At 43.9% G+C, this 19,236-nt stretch overlaps 2 protein-coding genes across 2 annotated transcripts; both read left to right on the top strand.

Moving 5' to 3' along the window:
• Positions 1-1,671: 1,671 nt before the first annotated feature.
• LOC123484496 (olfactory receptor 10J1-like) lies at positions 1,672-4,162 on the top strand. The gene is made up of 2 exons (XM_045214914.1): positions 1,672-1,747; positions 3,210-4,162. Exons 1-2 carry the CDS (start codon positions 1,672-1,674, stop codon positions 4,160-4,162), a joined length of 1,029 nt encoding a protein of 342 aa, XP_045070849.1.
• Positions 4,163-4,781: 619 nt separating this feature from the next.
• On the top strand, positions 4,782-6,656 carry LOC121567014 (olfactory receptor 8J2-like). The gene is made up of 4 exons (XM_045214908.1): positions 4,782-4,812; positions 5,789-6,000; positions 6,290-6,513; positions 6,554-6,656. The coding sequence occupies exons 1-4, from the start codon at positions 4,782-4,784 to the stop codon at positions 6,654-6,656; spliced, it is 570 nt and encodes a 189-aa protein (XP_045070843.1).
• Positions 6,657-19,236: the final 12,580 nt, after the last annotated feature.

The following is a 19,236-nucleotide window of genomic DNA, read 5'->3' as shown; positions in this document are numbered from 1 at the left end:
TAACATGTTCAGGCTGCTACACTGTCAAATAATAGTGATATAAATACATAAACTGCCAATAATCCAGGGCCTTTTACTCTGACACAGTTCCTACAGTCCTTCTGGTGCTCCCTCTCACAGGAGCAGAGCCAAGCAATTGACATTCATGTCTGTCTGTTTACCAAAAACATCACAAGAGGGGCATACAGTGAGCTCCAAAAGTATTGGGACAGTGACAAAGGTTTTGTTGTTTTTGAAATGATAGAATGACTATCAGGTTAAAGTGCAGACCGTCAGCTTTAATTTAAGGGTATTTTCATCCATATCGGGTGAACCGTTGAGATATTACAGCACTTTTTGTACATAGTCCCCCCATTTTAGGGGACCAAAGGTATTGGGACAAATTCACTTAAATGTGTATTAAAGTAGTAAAAAGTTTAGTATTTGGTCCCATATTCATAGCACGCAATGACTACATCAAGCTTGTGACTCTACACATTTGTTGGATGCATTTGCTGTTTGTTTTGGTTGTGTTTCAGATCATTTTGTGCCCAATTGAAATGAATTATAAATACTTTTGGGGTCACTTTTATTGTAAATATGAATATGTTTCTAAACACTTCTACATTAATGTGGATGCTACCATGATTATGGATCATCCTGAATGAATCGTGAATAATGAGAAAGTTACAGATGCACAAATACCATTCCCCCCAAGAAATGCTAACCTCCCCTGTTATTGAAATGGTGAGAAGTTAGTATGTCTTGGGTATCTGTACTTGACTTTACTATTTATGTTTTTGACTACTTTTACTTTTACTTCACTACATTCCTAAAGAAAAGGATGTACTTTTCACTCCATACATTTTCCCTGACAACCAAAAGTACTCATTACATTTTGAGTGCTTAGCAGGACAGGAAAATGGTCCAATCCATGCACTTATCAAGAGAACATGCCTGTCATCCCTACTGCCTCTGATCTGGCGGTTTCACTAAACATAAATGCTTCATTTGTAAATGATGTCTGAGTGTTGGAGTGTGCCCCTGGTTAGCCATAAATAAAAAATATATAGAGAAAATGGTGCCATCTGGTTTGCTTAATATAAGGAATTTGAAATGATTTATAGTTTCATTTTTGACACGTAAAGTAAAGTATATTTTTAGCAATTACATTTAATTTTGATACAAAAGTATATTTAAAACCAAGTACTTTTAGGCTTTTTCTCAAGTAGTATTTTACTGGGAGACTTTCACTTTTATTTGAGTCATTTTTTATTAAGGTATCTTTACTTTTACTCAAGTATGACAATAGGGGTACTTTTATCACCACTGGTGTAGATTATGTTCTTCTACTTAGTACATTTAATCACTGCATGGATGCTATATAATTGTATATTAAATCACAGACATGGCATGGCCTTACCAACTTAAATTGGACCACAGTGTATTGGACAGGCCTGCATTGTTTTCATGTGATATGATACCTTAGAGACATAAAACGTTTGAAGGGTCTCTGTGTTCTGATCAAACCAATTAGAGCTGGTGTTGTAGGTCCCAATAATGAGCTTGTTTCAGACAACATGATCAATAGGTCCCAAAGTGACTCCTCTGTTTGCTGTCTAATTAAAAAGCTTCCTGAAAAGGATAACAGAGGAAGAGCGGGTGAGGAGTTCTTATAAAAGTTGTCACATTATGCAGCTCTTCCTCAATCCCAGAGATGCTGGTCTCAGAGCAGGATTGTCTGGTGAGATGACCAACGCAATGGCAAGTAAGTGAGAAATCCAGTGCTTTCTATGATATGACAATTGTTTGTGTTTTCTAATTTTCCAATTGGAAAAATATAATGATACAAGAGCTGTTTAAGGAACAAGAAGAACGGCAGCCATAATAAACATCTTATTTTTCTCTTTCAGGTAAACAAAATTACGTTTCCGATATTTAAATAGGAAGTTCTCACCGTCTGATTAATGTAAAACATATTGTCAACAGTGGTTGGTGAATTGGAGGATGCTAACAATTTTCTGGTTTCTTTAGTACGTCCTGTTAAATGTTTTGAAAATGCAATGACAACAAAATGCATAGCTACAAGTATTACCCTATTTGAGTCAATGTATTAACCCTAACACAATCCATTCAACCTTAGCAGATTATTTTTTTTCCCATGTCCATTTGTTTTTGTTTGTTAAATGTATATTTATTTATTTGTTGTGTGAATCAATGGTTTTTGCTAAGTGGGATGCTTTGGATGACCCAACTCTGACATCCCCCCATTGAAATGTAAAATGGTTAAGGTAAGGGTTAAGGTTAGGGTTTGGTAAGGGTTTGGATAAGGGTAAGTGTAATGGTCAGGGTTAGGGGTCAGGGTATATGGTAGGGTCGTCCCAAGGATCCCTCTTAGCATCTACTGTGGCTCTGTGATTACCTGTGGCAACTTTGGACAACCATGCCCTTGTCCGGATCAACCTCACTGTAAACCTCCCATGTAAATGTGCTCAATGCTCAACACACTGTTGTTTGATATTTGGTTTGGTTTCTAATAGTGAATCTTGACTTAATTGAAAATCAGTAGTGTAGCCTCGCGGTTAAGAGCGTTGGGCCAGTAATTGAAAGGTCGCTGGTTCAAATCCCCAAGTCGGCAAGACAGTTAACCAAAAACTGTTCCTGGGGCACCAGAGATGTCGATTAAGGCAGCCCCATGCACCTCTCCGATTCAGCGAGGTTGGGTTAAATGCGGAAGACACATTGCCTGCCATGCCCCCCCCCCCCCTTTCACTGTCAGCTGATTCCATACAATTCTTTGCTTTAGAGTTTGCAGTGTTGTCTATTGGTGAAATGTCTTTACCTGAACAGTGAAAAACTATCAAACTAACTCTTATATCATCCTCAGCCTTTAAAGGCCTTTGTTTCCTTCTATTATGATGTTCCTTCTGTATCTCTTTGATTTCAAAAAGGTCCTACTATATATGTGTATGGTGTGCGTGTGTGTGTGTGTGTGTGTATGGTGTGTGTGTGTGTGTGTGTGTGTGTGTGTGAAAATAATGCATACAGACGTAATACCTGTTCATAATAAGGTCACAACAACTATACTACTAAACAATGTATTCCTTGTAGTTACACTGTGTCCGACTATATACTTACTATGTATTTATATACCAGTATGTGTTTTAGACAGTGCTTCGTGGATGCATGCTTTTAGATGAAAATCGAATTATTCTCATGATGTTTTTCAGATGTTTCTCAACCACTGGAGTTCAATGTGAGCCTGTTTGCAGATTTCCTGATACATGGAGGGGAGCTGGGTCTCAAGGAGATCTACACAGAGCTGGCCATCTTTCTTCTAGTGGTATACATCATGGTCCTCATTGGCAACACCATGATCATCACTCTGGTCTTGCTGGACTCCAAACTTCACACACCAATGTATATTTTGCTCTGTAACCTGTCTTTCATAGATATAGTGATTACCACCAGCGTTCTACCTAAAATAATATCAGTGTGTTTGTGGAATGATGTGTCCATTTCATTTGCAGGTTGCTTCTTGCAGATGTATACTTATTTGACATTCCAAATTGCAGAGGGATTTCTCCTGTGTGTCATGGCCTACGACCGCTATGTTGCTATTTGCAATCCTTTACGCTACAACAGCATCATAACAATCAAAATGTGTGTGTTACTGGCCTCAACAGCATGGGCTTTGGGGATGATTCTTCCAGCATTGAATGTCATTCTTGCATCAAAACTACCTTTCTGCAGGAATGAGATAATGTATTGGTTTTGTGATTATCCTCCGATTGTTACATTGTCTTGTTTGGACACAACTTTATTGATAGATCTAGCCCTCGCATGTGCTTTATTTGTGATGTATGTTCCATTCACTGTCATATGTTGGTCATATTGTAGAATCATCAAATCCGTTTGCAAAATTGCCACATCTGAAGGGCGGAAAAAAGCTTTCTCTACCTGCTCCTCACATCTCATTGTTGTCCTTACCTTCTACATTGCTCATTCATGCGTCTACATCAGTGCTAAATCAAATAATATTCATCCCAATGTTCTCATCTTAATATCTATTGTCAACTGTATTTTAACTCCTCTTGTGAACCCACTTGTTTACAGTTTCAGAAACAAACAGATAAAGGATTCTCTACTGAAACTCCTGTTTTCCAATAAAGTTATTCCATAACGCACCATGTTTGGATTTTATTATTTAAAGGTCAAATGCAGCCGTTTTTTATTTGGATTTATTTATCAAATCATTTCTGGGTAACAATTAAGTACCTTACTGTGATTGTTTTCAATGAAAATGGTCAAAAAGAAACAATAGCTTCTTAGCAAAGAGCAATTTCTCAATCAAGAATTTTGCTAGGACTGTCTGGGAGTGGTCTGAGTGGGGAGGGAAAAATTGAAAACTATCTGTTATTGGCAGAAAGGTTTGGAACTCTCTTTCTTATTGGTCTATTAACTAATATACCGCCTGGCAGGCCAAAACTCCATATCACCAGAAACAATTCTTACACTAAAAGGGCATTATCAATTTCGCAATTTCAAAGTATTATTCCAACCTCATAGTGTGTAAATATATATAAAACTCAGGAAAATCACATTTTTGACTGCACTGAGTCTTTAACAATGAATTAGCACGTTTGATATATCCTTATAATAAAATATGATTATGTTACTTTGAAATGGTAAAAGGTTACACGGCAAGGAAAAACCATTGTCTATACATTCCGGGTTGATATTGTCTGGAGCTTTCAGATTTTAAAACTATCACACACATTCAAGCACCATTGTATAAGGACATGTACAACTCCCTGCTGGCAACAAAAGATTGTTTGTTGCATATCAGCATTCGCAGTTAACATCTAGCTAGCCGATGGAGTTCATGAAGAGTTTGTTGAGCATCTATCCATGCATATAAACATTTTAGAGGATCGAAATTAAGTGTTGGACATAATGAATCAGAAACTATGTGCCCCAGTCATAAGCATACATAATGATGCAACAAGGGAAGGGAAGGACAGAATAGAGTAGTAGTTATTATTATCCATTTTAGCTCTGCTCTCGTTTGCCATGAATGCCATGCATGTATTACCGATCAACGCATGCGTGGGAGTTATTAGGCCTACTGTTGTGTGAAGCGCTGATTGGCTGGAATAATCCCAGGAAACCAACTATGTTCTGAACTATGAGAGAGTTTGCAGTTAGAGGAGGTGTGTGGAAGCCCCCGGGAAGTGCAGGAGCGCTATAAAATAGACAGGACAACAGAAACACAACACTTGGTTTCTAGATCAAGTCCACATGATGACCTGTACATTGAGATAAACTAGTCATATTGTCAAGCCACTATCAGGAGTTTGATCTTTTCCATTTTCTTCTGTGAATTAAGTCTTGTTAAGTGAATTATTTTTGCAAACTGTATTAAGTAGCATTGTTTTGTGCACACTATACAGACGGTAAGTGTTACTGTATAGTGGGGAGGCAAATCATTGGTGTTATTGTGCTAATTCAATACCAGATTCATCAATTCATCATTTGCATCAATGGCTATTCAAAATGGTTTATATTACATGTAGTGTATACTATAGAGATGAATGATTCATGTTTCTATGTCTTTTTGTGTGTGTCTTTTCACAGAAATAGTCCAAATAATATCCAAATCTGTCAACAACATAAATGCCCTGAATACAGCTTTCACAATGTAGAAAGTAAGTGTCTCATACCAAATAAGATCGTCAACTATTTCTGTCGTTCTTAAGCAAATGCTGATATTGTGCACCTTTGTAAAATTATCTTCCTTGACCGCCAGTTGTCTCTTGCATTCAAGCCAATGTGACTGTTGTGACTGACTTCCTCTTCGGTGGGGGTGAGAGAGGGTTCTACCTAGAGCTGGTCTTCCTATTGGTGGTCTACCTGATGATCCTGATTGGAAAGCTCACCATACTTACCCTGGTGGCGACAGACCCCAAGCTGCAGTCTGCCATGTACATTTTCCTCAGCAACCTGGCCCTCATAGACACTGTGATATCAACCAGTGTTCTCTCTAAGATGAGGAAGTGTGTTTCTGGAATGACATAACCATCTCTCAGCATGTTTTATCCAGTTGTATGTGTTTTTGTCATTTGAAACCGTCGAGAGCGAGCTGCTGTGTGTCATGGACTATAACCGCTATGTCACCATCTGTAATCCCTTACGCCACAGCTGCATTATCACTAAGAGAATGCGGCCTATTGGCTATAGCAGCATGGGCATCGGGACTCTATTTACCTGCTTTCTGTGTCCTTTTCGCATCACAAATGCCCTTCTGTAGCAACAAAATACATTTTTTGGTTCTGTGACTTTCCTCCCGTTCACTGTCATTATTTGGTCCTACTTCAGAATAATTTTAACCGTCTGCAAGATTGCGTCTTCAGAGGGCCGTATAAAAGCCTTCTCCACCTGCTCCGCACATCTTACTGTAGTCCTCACCTTCCACCTCACTCACTCCTGCATCTACATCAGTGCCAAATCAAAAAAAAAAACGTTCACTGTAATGTTCTAATCTTGATATCTATTGTTAACTGCTGTCTGACAGTGTCCCTGTTATGAATCCTGTCATCTATAGTTTCAGAAACAAAGAGATAAAGGCTGCACTGAGAAAGCTCTGTTCTGGTAACGTCAGCTCTTATGGTGAATAACAGGGACACTGTTGAACTGTTGTGGGGTTAAACACTCAATTAGAATATGTAGCTATACAAAATGCAGTCATTTGTCAGGAGACTAGCAGAGTGTCTGAGCAGATCGAATTAAATATTTCTCTGTGGAGAGAGGTGAAATCAGTAGGGAATACAAGTTGGCACAACAAAGCAAGGATCAGGACATACAGTTCAGAATCAGGACATACAGTTCAGAATCAGGACATACAGTTCAGAATCAGGACATACAGTTCAGAATCAGGACATACAGTTCAGGATCAGGACATACAGTTCAGGATCAGGACATACAGTTCAATCCACTGTGAACAGAGAAAACAGAGAATAAACCCTGGATACGTAACAGCTAATAATTAAAGTGATAATCTTTGTTTCTCTTAACAATATCAAGTTGAATTGTCCCTTTCAGTATGTCAGACATACACTGGATCATGTACTATGAGATTTTGTGATGCTGCAATTGATTATTTAATAATTTTTGAAATGTCACAAACAGTCAGAATGGATTTTAATGTTAATAAATTAACTCAAAAAGCTTAAACCAACTATTAATTTCTGTTTTATCATCCCTGTATGGTAATTTAAAGGTATTGCAATTCCCATGTTCACTTTGAAATGAATGTAGAAACTACAAATAATTATCTAACACACACGACCTGTAGAGATGTAGGATCTTAATTTGATCTACCCTTTGCAGGAGAACTGTAGGACATTTAAAACTTGTAGTGTACGTGAGGTTTAAAGAGGCTTCTGAAGTTTGTAATCTCCACTATGACATTTCAGACTTGGTTTTCCCTTACGAAAAATGTATCAACCCCTACAAAAATGCCCATTAATTATAATCCACATAAAAATTCACATTTCCTGTTGCTGCAGCAGGATTATTTTCCTGCTGTAGCAAACTTGCTCAAGTTAGGATCGTACATCTGTATTTTTGGTTATGTTCAATAGGTGTAAAACAGAACATTTTGATATACCATTTCAGGTAATACCTCCTTCATTTCAACATGTTTTCTCCTGTTTCGTACCTAATGAACACAGCCCAGGTCTGAAGTTAGATGGCTTTCCACATGATGAGAAGGCTCATGGAAAACACCATGATGAAAAAGATCCACATGAAGAATTGGTCCAACACCTTCGCCACCTTCGTCCACTCCCCAGTCCTTTTCACTGTGGCCCTCGTATCTCTGTAACAGTTAGCAATGTACTCAATATTTCTGAGGAGCTGCTGCTGCTGACAGGTGCACTGGGTCTTACACACCTCCTCTCTCCCTCTACTCCCTCCTACTTCATCGCTCACTCCCCCCTTCCGGCTCCTCCTGGCCGTGGCCGGCCCTGGTGAGTCCCCACAGTCCATGCTCATGAACATGCTGTTTCTCCAGGCGCTGTAGTGGTTGGTGGGTTTCCTCCCCATGGAGCCAGTGGGGCTGGTCAACTAATACTCTGTCTCCTCAATTATTTTGGGGGTAATGCCATCTTGACCTCTTTCCACCAGAATCAAGTCCTCTCGCACTACTTGTCCATTCATGGTGTAGTTGTTGCTCCTCTGAGGTGTAGGTTGAGGTGGCGGGTCCTGTTTTCTCAGGCTGGAAAGACATGCAGTTCTCCCCTATTTCATACAGAAAGCACACCCAGGCAAGGTACTGCAAGATGAAGATCTTGGCCAACTTGGGCACAGGCTTGGCATCTGGGCCACAGTGGTGGATGTTCATGATAAAGATGGTCAGGGCCGTGGAGGCTGTTATCATGGTCATGGTGGCTGTGTAGTACTTTCCGGTGGTACGTTGACAGGGGAACATTCATGTATTACAAACACTATCCTGATGTCACTTTAAGGCTTGATCACTGACAACGATGAGACAGCCTATAGGGAGTGTGGTGCCAGGACAACAACCTCTCCCTCAACGCGAGAAGACAAAGGAGATGATCGTGGACTACAGGAAAAGGAGGGCCAAACACGCCCCCATTCACATTGACGGGGCTGTAGTGGAGCGGGTCGAGAGTTTCAAGTCATGGTCCAAACACACCAAGAAAGTCATGAAGATGGTACGACAACGCCTTTTGCCCCTCAGGAGACTGAAAATATTTGGCATGGGTCCCCAGAACCTCAAAAAGTTATACAGCTGCACCATCGAGAGCATCCTGACTGGTTGCATTACCGCCTGCTATGGCAACTGCTCATTATCAGACCGTAAGGCGCTACAGAGGGTAGTGCGTACGGCCCAGTACATCACTGGGGCCAAGCCTCCTGCCATCCAGGACCTATATACTAAGTGGTGTCAGAAGAAGGCCCAAAAAATTGTCAAAGACTCCAGTCACCCAAGTCGTAGACTGTTCTCCCTGCTACCTCACGGCAAGAGGTACCGGAGTGCCAAGTCTAGGTCCAAAAGGCTCCTTAACAGCTTCTTCCCCCAGGCCATAAGACTGCTGAACAATTACTCAAATGGCAGGATTAGCCAAAGGCACAAGAAAAGCAATGGAAGAAGAGGGAACTCCTCAGGAGAAGAGTTTTCTCTTCTTCGGTTGCCTCCACTTTGTTTCTGCATTTTATTGTCACATACACCAGACAGGTGCAGTGAAGTGTGTTGTTTTACAGTTTCAGACAAATTTCTGGGCATACTTCCCATGAGCACTCCAACAGGCTAGGACAGGGCAGAGAGAAGAGTGTCTGCTAAATGACTAACATGACAAATTAGTCATTTAAAATTTAGAAGAAAGAACATGGAGAGCAATGTTAAACATTTTCAACATCGTTGTCACATAAACACCAAAACACAATGAATGTAATTTAATTTCCTTCATTTGTAATTTAGTGAACACTAGATCATTTTTATACATTTATTCAAAATGACAATCTGTGACAACCTGATGTCAGCCAGAGCAAAGTCTCTGGGATATACAGATAACTGCCTAAATAAAGGAAACACCAACATAAAGTTTCTTAATAGGGCTTTGGGCCCCAAGGCACCAGAACAGCTTCAATGCGCCTTGGCATAGGTTCTACAAGTGTCTGGAACAAGTTCGACACCATTCTTCCACAAGAAATGCCATAATTTGGTGTTTTATTGATGGTGGTTAAAAACACTATTTCAGGCGCCGCTCCAGAATCTCCCATAAGTGTTCAATTGGGTCTGGTGACTGAGACACAAACAAACAAACAAACAAACACACACACACTTTAAACACCCTATGCTCTTTTGAGACCCATCTTTCAAAGTCACTGAGATCTTTTCTTCTAGCCATGATAGCCAAAATAATGGGTAACTGGGATTGTATATACATGACCCTAAGCATGATGGGATGTTTTAATTGCTTAATTAACTCAGGAGCAACATCTGTGTGGAAGCACCTACTTTCAATATACAGTATTTTGTATCCCTCATTTAATCAAGTGTTTCCTGTACATGGGTAAACGTCTTAATGTGTCAGAGCACATGTGAACACATGGCAGATGATGCAGAACACTGCGACATTTTGGGAGTAGATTACCCTTCTGATGCTATAGCAAGAGATCCAGTAAAGCTGACATTATGAGCCAACCAGCAGATGCAACTGAGGCATCTGTTGACCCCAAGGAGGGATATGTTGATACATGCCCTAGTAAACATGCAGATGGCTATAATGCCCTCTAATAGACATACTGTACACTGTTCTTGTAGGTCAAATGCATACAAAAAGGGGGAAAAACATGTCTTAATTTTCACACACACCAGATAGGTGCAGTGAAATGTGTTGTTTTACAGGGTCAGCCATAGTGGTATGGTGCCCCTGGAGCAAACTAGTGCTAAGTTCCTTGCTCAAGGGTACAATCAACCAATGTTTCACCTTGTCGGCTCAGGTATTCGAACTAGCGACCTTTTAGTTACTGGGCCAACGCTCTAACCGCTAGGCTACCTGCCACCCCCCATTTGTATAGAAAGATCTAATAACATTTGCATGAGTTTTCGCTTCCAGACGTCTCGCTTCCAGACAAGCTAAACACCTTCTTCGCCCGCTTTGAGGATAACACAGTGCCACCGACGAGGCCCACTACCAAGGACTGTGGCCTCTCCTTCTCCGTGGCCGACGTGAGTAAGACATTTAAACATGTTCACCCCCGCAAGGCTGCTGGACTAGATGGCATCCCTAGCCGCGTCCTCAGAGCATGCGCAGACCAGCTGGTTGGTGTGTTTACGGACATAGTCAATCTCTCACTTTCCAAGTCTGCTGTTCCCACATGCTTCAAGATGGCCACCATTGTTCCTGTACCCAAGAAAGCAAAGGTAACTGAACTAAATGACGATCGTACCATGGCACTAACCTCTGTCACCATGAAGTGCTTTGAGAGACGTGTCAAGGATGATATAACCTCTACGATACCTTCAATTTGCTTACCGCCCCAATAGATCCACAGACGATGCAATCTCCATCACACTGCCCTATCCCATCTGAACAAGAGGAATACCTATGTAAGAATGCTGTTCATTGACTATAGCTCAGCATTCAACACCATAGTACCCTCCAAGCTCATCATTAAGCATGAGGCCCTAGGTCTGAACCCTGCCCTGTGCAACTGGGTCCTGGACTTCCTGACGGGCTGCCCCCAGGTGGTGAAGGTAGGAAACAACATCTCCACTTCGCAGATCCTCAACACTGGGACCCCACAAGGGTGCGTGCTCACCTCTCTCCTGTACTCCCTGTTCACCCATGACTGCGTGGCCAAGCATGCCTCCAACTCAATCATCAAGTTTGCAGATGACACAATAGTAGTAGGCTTGATTACCAACAATGACGAGACTGCCTAGAGGGAGGATGTGAGGGCTCTGGGAGTGTGGTGCCAGGAAAATAACCTCTCACTCACTCACGTCAACAAAACAAAGGAGATGATTGTGGACTTCAGGAAACAGCAGAGGGTGCACCCCCCTATCCACATCGACGGGACCAGGGTGGAAAAGGTGGAAAGTGTCAAGTTCCTTGGCGTACACATCACTGACAAACTGAAATGGTCCACCCACGCAAACAGTGTGGTGAAGAAGGCGCAACAGAGCCTCTTCAACCTCAGGAGCCTGAAGAATTTTGTCTTGGCACCTAAAACCCTCACAAACATTTATAGATGCACAATTGAGAGCATCCTGTCGGGCTGTAAGGCTCTACAGAGGGTGGTGTGGTCTGCCGAACACATTACTGAGGGCAAACTACCCACCCTCCAAGACACCTACAGCGACCGATGTCACAGGAAGGCCAAAAAGATAATCAAGGACATCAACCACCCGAGCCACTGCCTGTTCACCCCGCTATCATCCATAAGGTGAGGTCAGTACAGGTGCATCAAAGCTGGGACCGAGAGAATGAAAAACAGCTTCTATCTCAAGGCCATCAGACTGTTAAATAGCCATCACTAGCACATTAGAGGCTGCTGCTTGTGGCGAGTACTGAGGATACGAAGAGGCAGGACGCAGACGCAGGAATCAACAATGTAAAGGTTTATTTAACACTGAGCAAGAGAACAACAAAGAGCGCGTACACGACAAGATACTAACAATCACACACAGGACGTTGCCGGCTGGGAGGACGACCCCGAGGACAAGGAGTGGGCCGGTCAGGGCGGCGACGGTGGAAGTCCCGAATTAGGTTGGGGTCCAGAACGTCCCCAGCCGGAACCCAGTTCCTCTCCTCAGGACCATACCCCTCCGAGTCCATCAGGTAACGGAGCTGTCCCCCACAGAACCTGGAGTCCAGCAGGTCCCTCACCGCATACGCCAGACTCCCATCAATGTCTAGGGGCGGAGGGGGCATACACCGGGGCATGGCATCCACCAGAGGACCAGGAACCACTGGCCTGAGGAGAGACACATGAAAAGTGGGTGGGACACGGCAGTGAGGGGGAAGGAGAAGCCGGTACGATACCTCATTCATCCGCCGGAGGACCTTAAACGGCCCCACAAACCGGGGGCTCAGTTTCTTGCAGCGCAGGCGGAGAGGGAGGTTTTTTTGTAGACAGCCAGACACAATCACCAGGCTGGAATACGGGGGCCTCACTGCGGTGGCGGTCAGCTTGGTCCTTCTGCCGACGAATGGCCCTCTGGAGATGGACATGGGCGGCGTCCCAGACCTGTCCAGCCCTGTGGAACCACTCGTCGACAGCGGGCGCATCGGTCTGGCTGGGTGTCCAAGGGGCCAGGGCCGGCTGGTACGCCAGGACGCACTGGAAGGGAGTGAGCCCCGTGGAGGAGTGAACGAGGTAGTTCTGGACATATTCTGCCCAGGGTAGAAACCTCACCCACTCACCCTGCCGGTCCTGACAGTGGCAATGAAGAAACCTCCCCAGTTTTGGTTCATAAACTCCACCTGCCCATTCGACTGAAGCCTATACCCGGAAGTGAGGCTGGCCGTGGCCCTGATCTTCTCCAGGAAAGCCTTCCACACTCGGGAGGTGAATTGGGGGACACGGTCCGAGACAATGTCCTCCGGAAGTCCATAATGCTGGAAGACCTGTTGGAACAGGACCTCAGCGACCTGAAGTGCAGAAGGATGACCAGTTAGTGGCAAAAAAAGGCATGATTTGGAGAACCAATCTACGACCACCAGGATTGTGGTGAAGCCGTCAGAACGTGGGAGGTCGGTGACAAAGTCTATGGACAGGTGTTACCAAGGTCGCTGAGGCGCTGGGAGAGGAACTAATTTGCCTGCCGGGGCGTTCTGAGGTCTCTTCGTTTGGGCACATACGGAACAGGAGTTGATATAGCGAGAGACATCAGTAACCAAGGTGGGCCACCAGTATTTTTGTGAGAGAGAATGTAGGGTGCGCGTCATACCGGAGTGTCCTGCTGTAAGGGTGGTGTGCGCCCAGATCAGCAGGCGGTCACGGACCCTGGTGGGTACATATACACGCCCCGGAGGGGCATTGGCAGGCGCTGGGTCCTCCTGAGCCACCAGGCGGATGTCTTCATCCACATCCCAAACAACAGGTGCCACGATGAGAGACGGAGGCAGGATAGGACCCTCCAGATCCTTCCTTTCTCCGGTATGGTGCATCCTGGAGAGTGTGTCGGCTTTCACATTCTGGGATCCTGGGCGGTAGGACAGAATACATTGAAAGCGAGTAAGAAATTGGGCCCACCTGGCTTGACGAGAGTTCATCTGTTTCGCTGCCCATATACAGTGGGGATAAAAAGTATTTAGTCAGCCACCAATTGTGCAAGTTATCCCACTTAAAAAAGATGAGAGAGGCCTGTAATTTTCATCATAGGTACACGTCAACTATGACAGACAAATTAAAAAAAAAAATCCAGAAAATCACATTGTAGGATTTTTAATGAATTTATTTGCAAATTATGGTGGAAAATAAGTATTTGGTCACCTACAAAAAGCAAGATTTCTGGCTCTCACAGACCTGTAACTTCTTCTTTAAGAGGCTCCTCTGTCCTCCACTTGTTACCTGTATTAATGGCACCTGTTTGAACTTGTTATCAGTATAAAAGACACCTGTTCACAACCTCAAACAGTCACACTCCAAACTCCACTATGGCGAAGACCAAAGAGCTGTCAAAGGACACCAGAAACAAAATTGTAGACCTGCAACAGGCTGGGAAGACTGAATCTGCAATAGGTAAGCAGCTTGGTTTGAAGAAATCAACTGTGGGAGCAATTATTAGGAAATGGAAGACATACAAGACCACTGATAATCTCCCTCGATCTGGGGCTCCACGCAAGATCTCACCCCGTGGGGTCAAAATGATCACAAGAACGGTGAGCAAAAATCCCAGAACCACACGGGGGACCTAGTGAATGACCTGCAGAGAGCTGGGACCAAAGTAACAAAGCCTACCATCAGTAACACACTACGCCGCCAGGGCCTCAAATCCTGCAGTGCAAGACGTGTCCCCCTGCTTAAGCCAGTACATGTCCAGGCCCGTCTCAAGTTTGCTAGAGTGCATTTGGATGATCCAGAAGAGGATTGGGAGAATGTCATATGAAACCAAAATAGAACTTTTTTGGTAAAAACTCAACTCGTCGTGTTTGGAGGACAAAGAATGCTGAGTTGCATCCAAAGAACACCATACCTACTGTGAAGCATGGGGGTGGAAACATCATGCTTTGGGGCTGTTTTTTCTGCAAAGGGACCAGGACGACTGATCCGTGTAAAGGAAAGAATGAATGGGGCCATGTATCGTGAGATTTTGAGTGAAAACCTACTTCCGTCAGCAAGGGCATTGAAGATGAAACGTGGCTGGTTCTTTCAGCATGTCAATGATCCCAAACACACCGCCCGGGCAACGAAGGAGTGGCTTCGTACGAAGCATTTCAACGTCCTGGAGTGGCCTAGCCAGTCTCCAGATCTCAACCCCATAGAAAATCTTTGGAGGGGAGTTGAAAGTCTGTGTTGCCCAGCGACAGCCCCAAAACATCACTGCTCTAGAGGAGATCTGCATGGAGGAATGGGCCAAAATACCAGCAACAGTGTGTGACAACCTTGTGAAGACTTACAGAAAACGTTTGACCTGTGTCATTGCCAACAAAGGGTATATAACAAACTATTGAGAAACTTTTGTTATTGACCAAATACTTATTTTTCACCATAATTTGCAAATAAATTCATAAAAAATCCTACAATGTGATTTTCTGGATTTTTTTTCCTCATTTTGTCTGTCCTAGTTGACTTGTACCTATGATGAAAATTACAGGCCTCTCTCATCTTTTTAAGTGGGAGAACTTGCACAATTGGTGGCTGACTAAATACTTTTTTTCCCACTGTATGCTCCAAATTCCGGTAGTCAGTGATGCAGTATTCATAGTGGCCTGAGGTAGTGCTGAATGCCATCTTCCACTTGTCTCCTTCCCGGATTCGGATCAGGTTGTAGGCACTCCTCAGGTCCAACTTGGTAAAGTACAAGGCCCCTCACAGCTGCTCGATGGCCGACGGAACCAGAGGGAGGGGGTACCGGTACTTGGTGGTGACTGCGTTTAGCCCCTGGTAATCAATGCACGGTCTCAGTCCTCTGTCTTCTTTGGCCACGAAGAAGAAGCTGGCGGAGGCAGGAGAGGTAGAGCGTCTGATGAACCCCTGTTTCAGGGTCTCCGCCACATACTTCTCCATTGCCTCAGTCTCCGCTATGGAGAGGGAGTAAATGCGACTCTTCGGGGGGTGTTGTCCCTCCAGCAGGTCAATGGTGCAGTCCCAGGGCCTGTGAGGAGGGAGACACTTAGCCTTGGAGGCAGAGAAGACATCGGAGAGATCTGCATACTCACGTGGAATGTTGGGCTGAAGGGTGGACTCCGGACTCTCCACTGACGTGGAACAACAAACCACCGGCAGGCAGGTCCTCCAGCATGAGGGGGACCAGGCTGTGATCCTCTTGGTGATCCAATTGATGGTTGTGTAGTCTGAGCCAGGGCAATCCCAAGATTTTCCGGTGAAGGGGTGACGTGACGATGTGGAAGGACAGCTCCTCGTAGTGCTCCGGTAGTGTGGGAATGGTGATGGTGATGGGGAGAGTGACGTGCGTAATTGTGCCTGATCCAAGTGGTTTATTGTCCAGCGAGGTGACGTGTAGTGGAGGAGGCAGTTGCACGATGGGCAACCCCCATTCAGAGACCAGCTCCCTATCTATAAGGTTCCTCGCTGATCCGGAATCTATCATTGCCGTGGAAAGCGAAGCGAAGGAAGAACCATTCACCGTTAGGGGAACTAAAAACAATGGTTTGGTGACAGGTGATGACGGAACACTCAAGGAGCAGGGACGGGAGTCATACCGCCTAGATAGGGAGCCGCCAGGAGATCTGTGGTCCAGGAGGATTACCTGCTACATCCATCTTCATGATTGGTGTTTGATTCTGTGACGAGTACTGAGGATACGAAGAGGCAGGACACAGACGCAGGAATCAACAATGTAAAGGTTTGCTTACCACTGAGCAAGAGAACAACAAAGCGCGAATTCACGACAAGGCACTAACAATAAAACACAACACAACACTGAACAGTCCAGGGCTATATAGAGGTGGTGATGAGATGATGAGGTGCAGGTGCGCTGGAGGTGATTAGGGTGCGTAGGGTTTCCATTCTGGTGTTGCCGAGGTGGTGCGCTCAGACCGGTGGCTAAGTTGACCGGCGAATCAGAGTGCCGGAGGGGAGCAACAGGAGGAGACGTGACACTGCTGCCTATTGAAATCACTGGCCACTTTAAGAAATGGAACACTAGTCACTTTAATAATGTTTACTTATCTTGCACTACCCATCTCATATGTATATACTATATTCTATTCTATAATATTTTACTGTATCTTAGTCCATGCCGCTCTGTCATTGCTTATCCATATATGTATATATTCTTAAATTCCATTCCTTACTAGATTTGTGTGTATTGGGTATATGTTGTGAAATTGTTAGATATTACTTGTTAGATATTACTGTACTGTCGGAGCTAGAAGCAAAAGCATTTCGCTACACCCGCAATAACATCTGCTAAACACGTGTATGTGACAAATAACATTTGATTTGATTTGATGCAGCACTCCATCACTCTCCTTCTTGGTAAAATAGCCCTTACACAGCTTGGAGGTGTGTTGGGTCATTGTCCTGTTGAAAAACAAATGATAGTCCCACTAAGCGCAAACCAGATGGGATGGCGTATCGCTGCAGAATGCTGTGGTAGCCATGCTGGTTAAGTGTGCCTTGAATTTTAAATAAATCACAGACAGTGTTACCAGCAAAGCACCCCCACACCATATCACCTCCTCCTCCATGCTTTATGGTGGGAAATACACATGCAGAGATCATCCGTTCACCCACACCGCGTCTCACAAAGACACAGCGGTTGGAACCAAAAATCTCCAATTTGGACTCCAGACCAACGGACAAATTTCCACCGGTCTAATCTCCATTGCTCATGTTTCTTGGCCCAAGCAAGTCTCTTCTTATTATTGGTATCCTTTAGTGGTAGTTTCTTTGCAGCAATTCGACCATGAAGGCCTGATTCACACAGTCTCCTCTGAACAGTTGATGTTGAGATGTGTCTGTTACTTGAACTCTGTGAAGCATTTATTTGGGCTGCAATTTCTGAGGCTGGTAACTCTAATGAATGTATCCTCTGCAGCAGAGCTAACTCTTGGGATTCCATTCCTGTGGCGGTCCACATGAGAGCCAGTTTCATCATAGCGCTTGATGGTTTTTGCGACTGCACTTAAATAAACTTTTAAAGTTTTCTGTATTGACTGACCTTCATGTCTTAAAGTAATGATGGACTGTTGTTTCTCTTTGCTTGTTTGAGCTGTTCTTGCCATAATATGGACTTGCTCTTTTACCAAATAGGGCTATCTTCTGTATACCCCCCCTACCTTGTCACAACACAACTGATTGGCTCAAACGCATTAAGAAGGAAATAAATTCCACAAATTAACTTTTAAGAAGGGACTCCTGTTAATTGAAATGCATTCCAGGTGACTACCTCATGAAGTTGGTTGAGAAAATGCCAAGAGTGTGCAAAGCTGTCATCAAAGCAAAGGGTGGCTATTTGAAGAATCTCAAATATAAAATATATTTAAATTTTTTAACACTTTTTTGGTTAAAACATGATTCCATATGTGTTATTTCATTGATTTGATGTCGTCACTATTATTCTACAATGTAGAAAATAGTAAAAATAAAGAAAAACCCTTGAATGAGTAGGTGTTCTAAACTTTTGACCGGTAGTGTATATAGTTTCCTGGTCTTTCTTACACTATATACACAAAGGTATGAGGACACCCCTTCAAATTAGTGGATTCCGCTATTTCAGCTACACCTGTGTATAAAATCGAGAACTCCGCCATGCAATCTCCATAGACAAACATTGGCAGTAGAATGGCCTTACTGACTAGCTCAGTGACTTTCAACGTGACACCGTCATTGGATGCCACCTTTCTAACAAGTCAGTTCGTCAAATTTCTGCCCTGCTAGAGCTGTCCCGGTCAACTGAAAGTGGAAACATCTGGGAGCAAAAACGGCTCAGCCGCGAAGTGGTAGGCCACACAAGCTCACAGAACGAGACCGCCGAGTGCTGAATGGGTTTCCATGGTCGAGCAGCTGCACACAAGCCTAAGATCACCATGCGCAATGCCAAGCATCAGCTGGAGAGGTGTAAATCTCGCCGCCATTGGACTCTGGAGCAGTGGAAATGCGTTCTCTGGAATGATGAATCATGCTTCACCATCTGGCAGGTCGATGGATGAATCTGGGTTTGGAGGATGCCAGGAGAACAATACCTACCCCAATGCATAGTGCCAACTGTAAAGTTTGGTGGAGGAGGAATAATGGTCTGGGGCTGCTTTTCATAGTTCGGGCTAGGCCCCTTAGTTCCAGTGAAGGGAAATCTTAATGGCTTAGACAGGGCTTAGACTCTAGAGCCCTCAAACTCAACTCTGGACCTCGAAGCCAGTTCAACTTAGTTTTTTTCATTGTTCCCCTCTAATCAGGGACTGGTTTAGACCTGGCACACCAGGTGGTGCAATTAATTATCAGGTAGAAGAGAAAACCAGCAGGCTCCGGACCTCGTAGGGTAAGAGTTCAATACCACTACTCTAAAGTTTAAGAGGCCAGTAATAATGTAGT

The sequence above is a fragment of the Coregonus clupeaformis genome, chromosome 5 (assembly GCF_020615455.1).
Source record: "Coregonus clupeaformis isolate EN_2021a chromosome 5, ASM2061545v1, whole genome shotgun sequence".
NCBI lineage: Eukaryota > Metazoa > Chordata > Actinopteri > Salmoniformes > Salmonidae > Coregonus > Coregonus clupeaformis.
This window is presented reverse-complemented; position numbering and strand designations above follow the sequence as displayed.

Excerpts from the sequence above, each read along its gene's own strand:
- LOC121567014 (XM_045214908.1), top strand. The coding sequence starts at position 4,782 with ATGTACAACTCCCTGCTGGCAACAAAAGATT. Across the intron at positions 4,813-5,788 it reads CCTGCTGGCAACAAAAGATT|TTGTCTCTTGCATTCAAGCC; the intron begins GTTTGTTGCATA and ends CTTGACCGCCAG. Across the intron at positions 6,001-6,289 it reads ACCTGGCCCTCATAGACACT|CAACAAAATACATTTTTTGG; the intron begins GTGATATCAACC and ends GCCCTTCTGTAG.
- LOC123484496 (XM_045214914.1), top strand. The coding sequence starts at position 1,672 with ATGCAGCTCTTCCTCAATCCCAGAGATGCTGGTCTCAGAGCAGGATTG. Across the intron at positions 1,748-3,209 it reads GATGACCAACGCAATGGCAA|ATGTTTCTCAACCACTGGAG; the intron begins GTAAGTGAGAAA and ends GATGTTTTTCAG.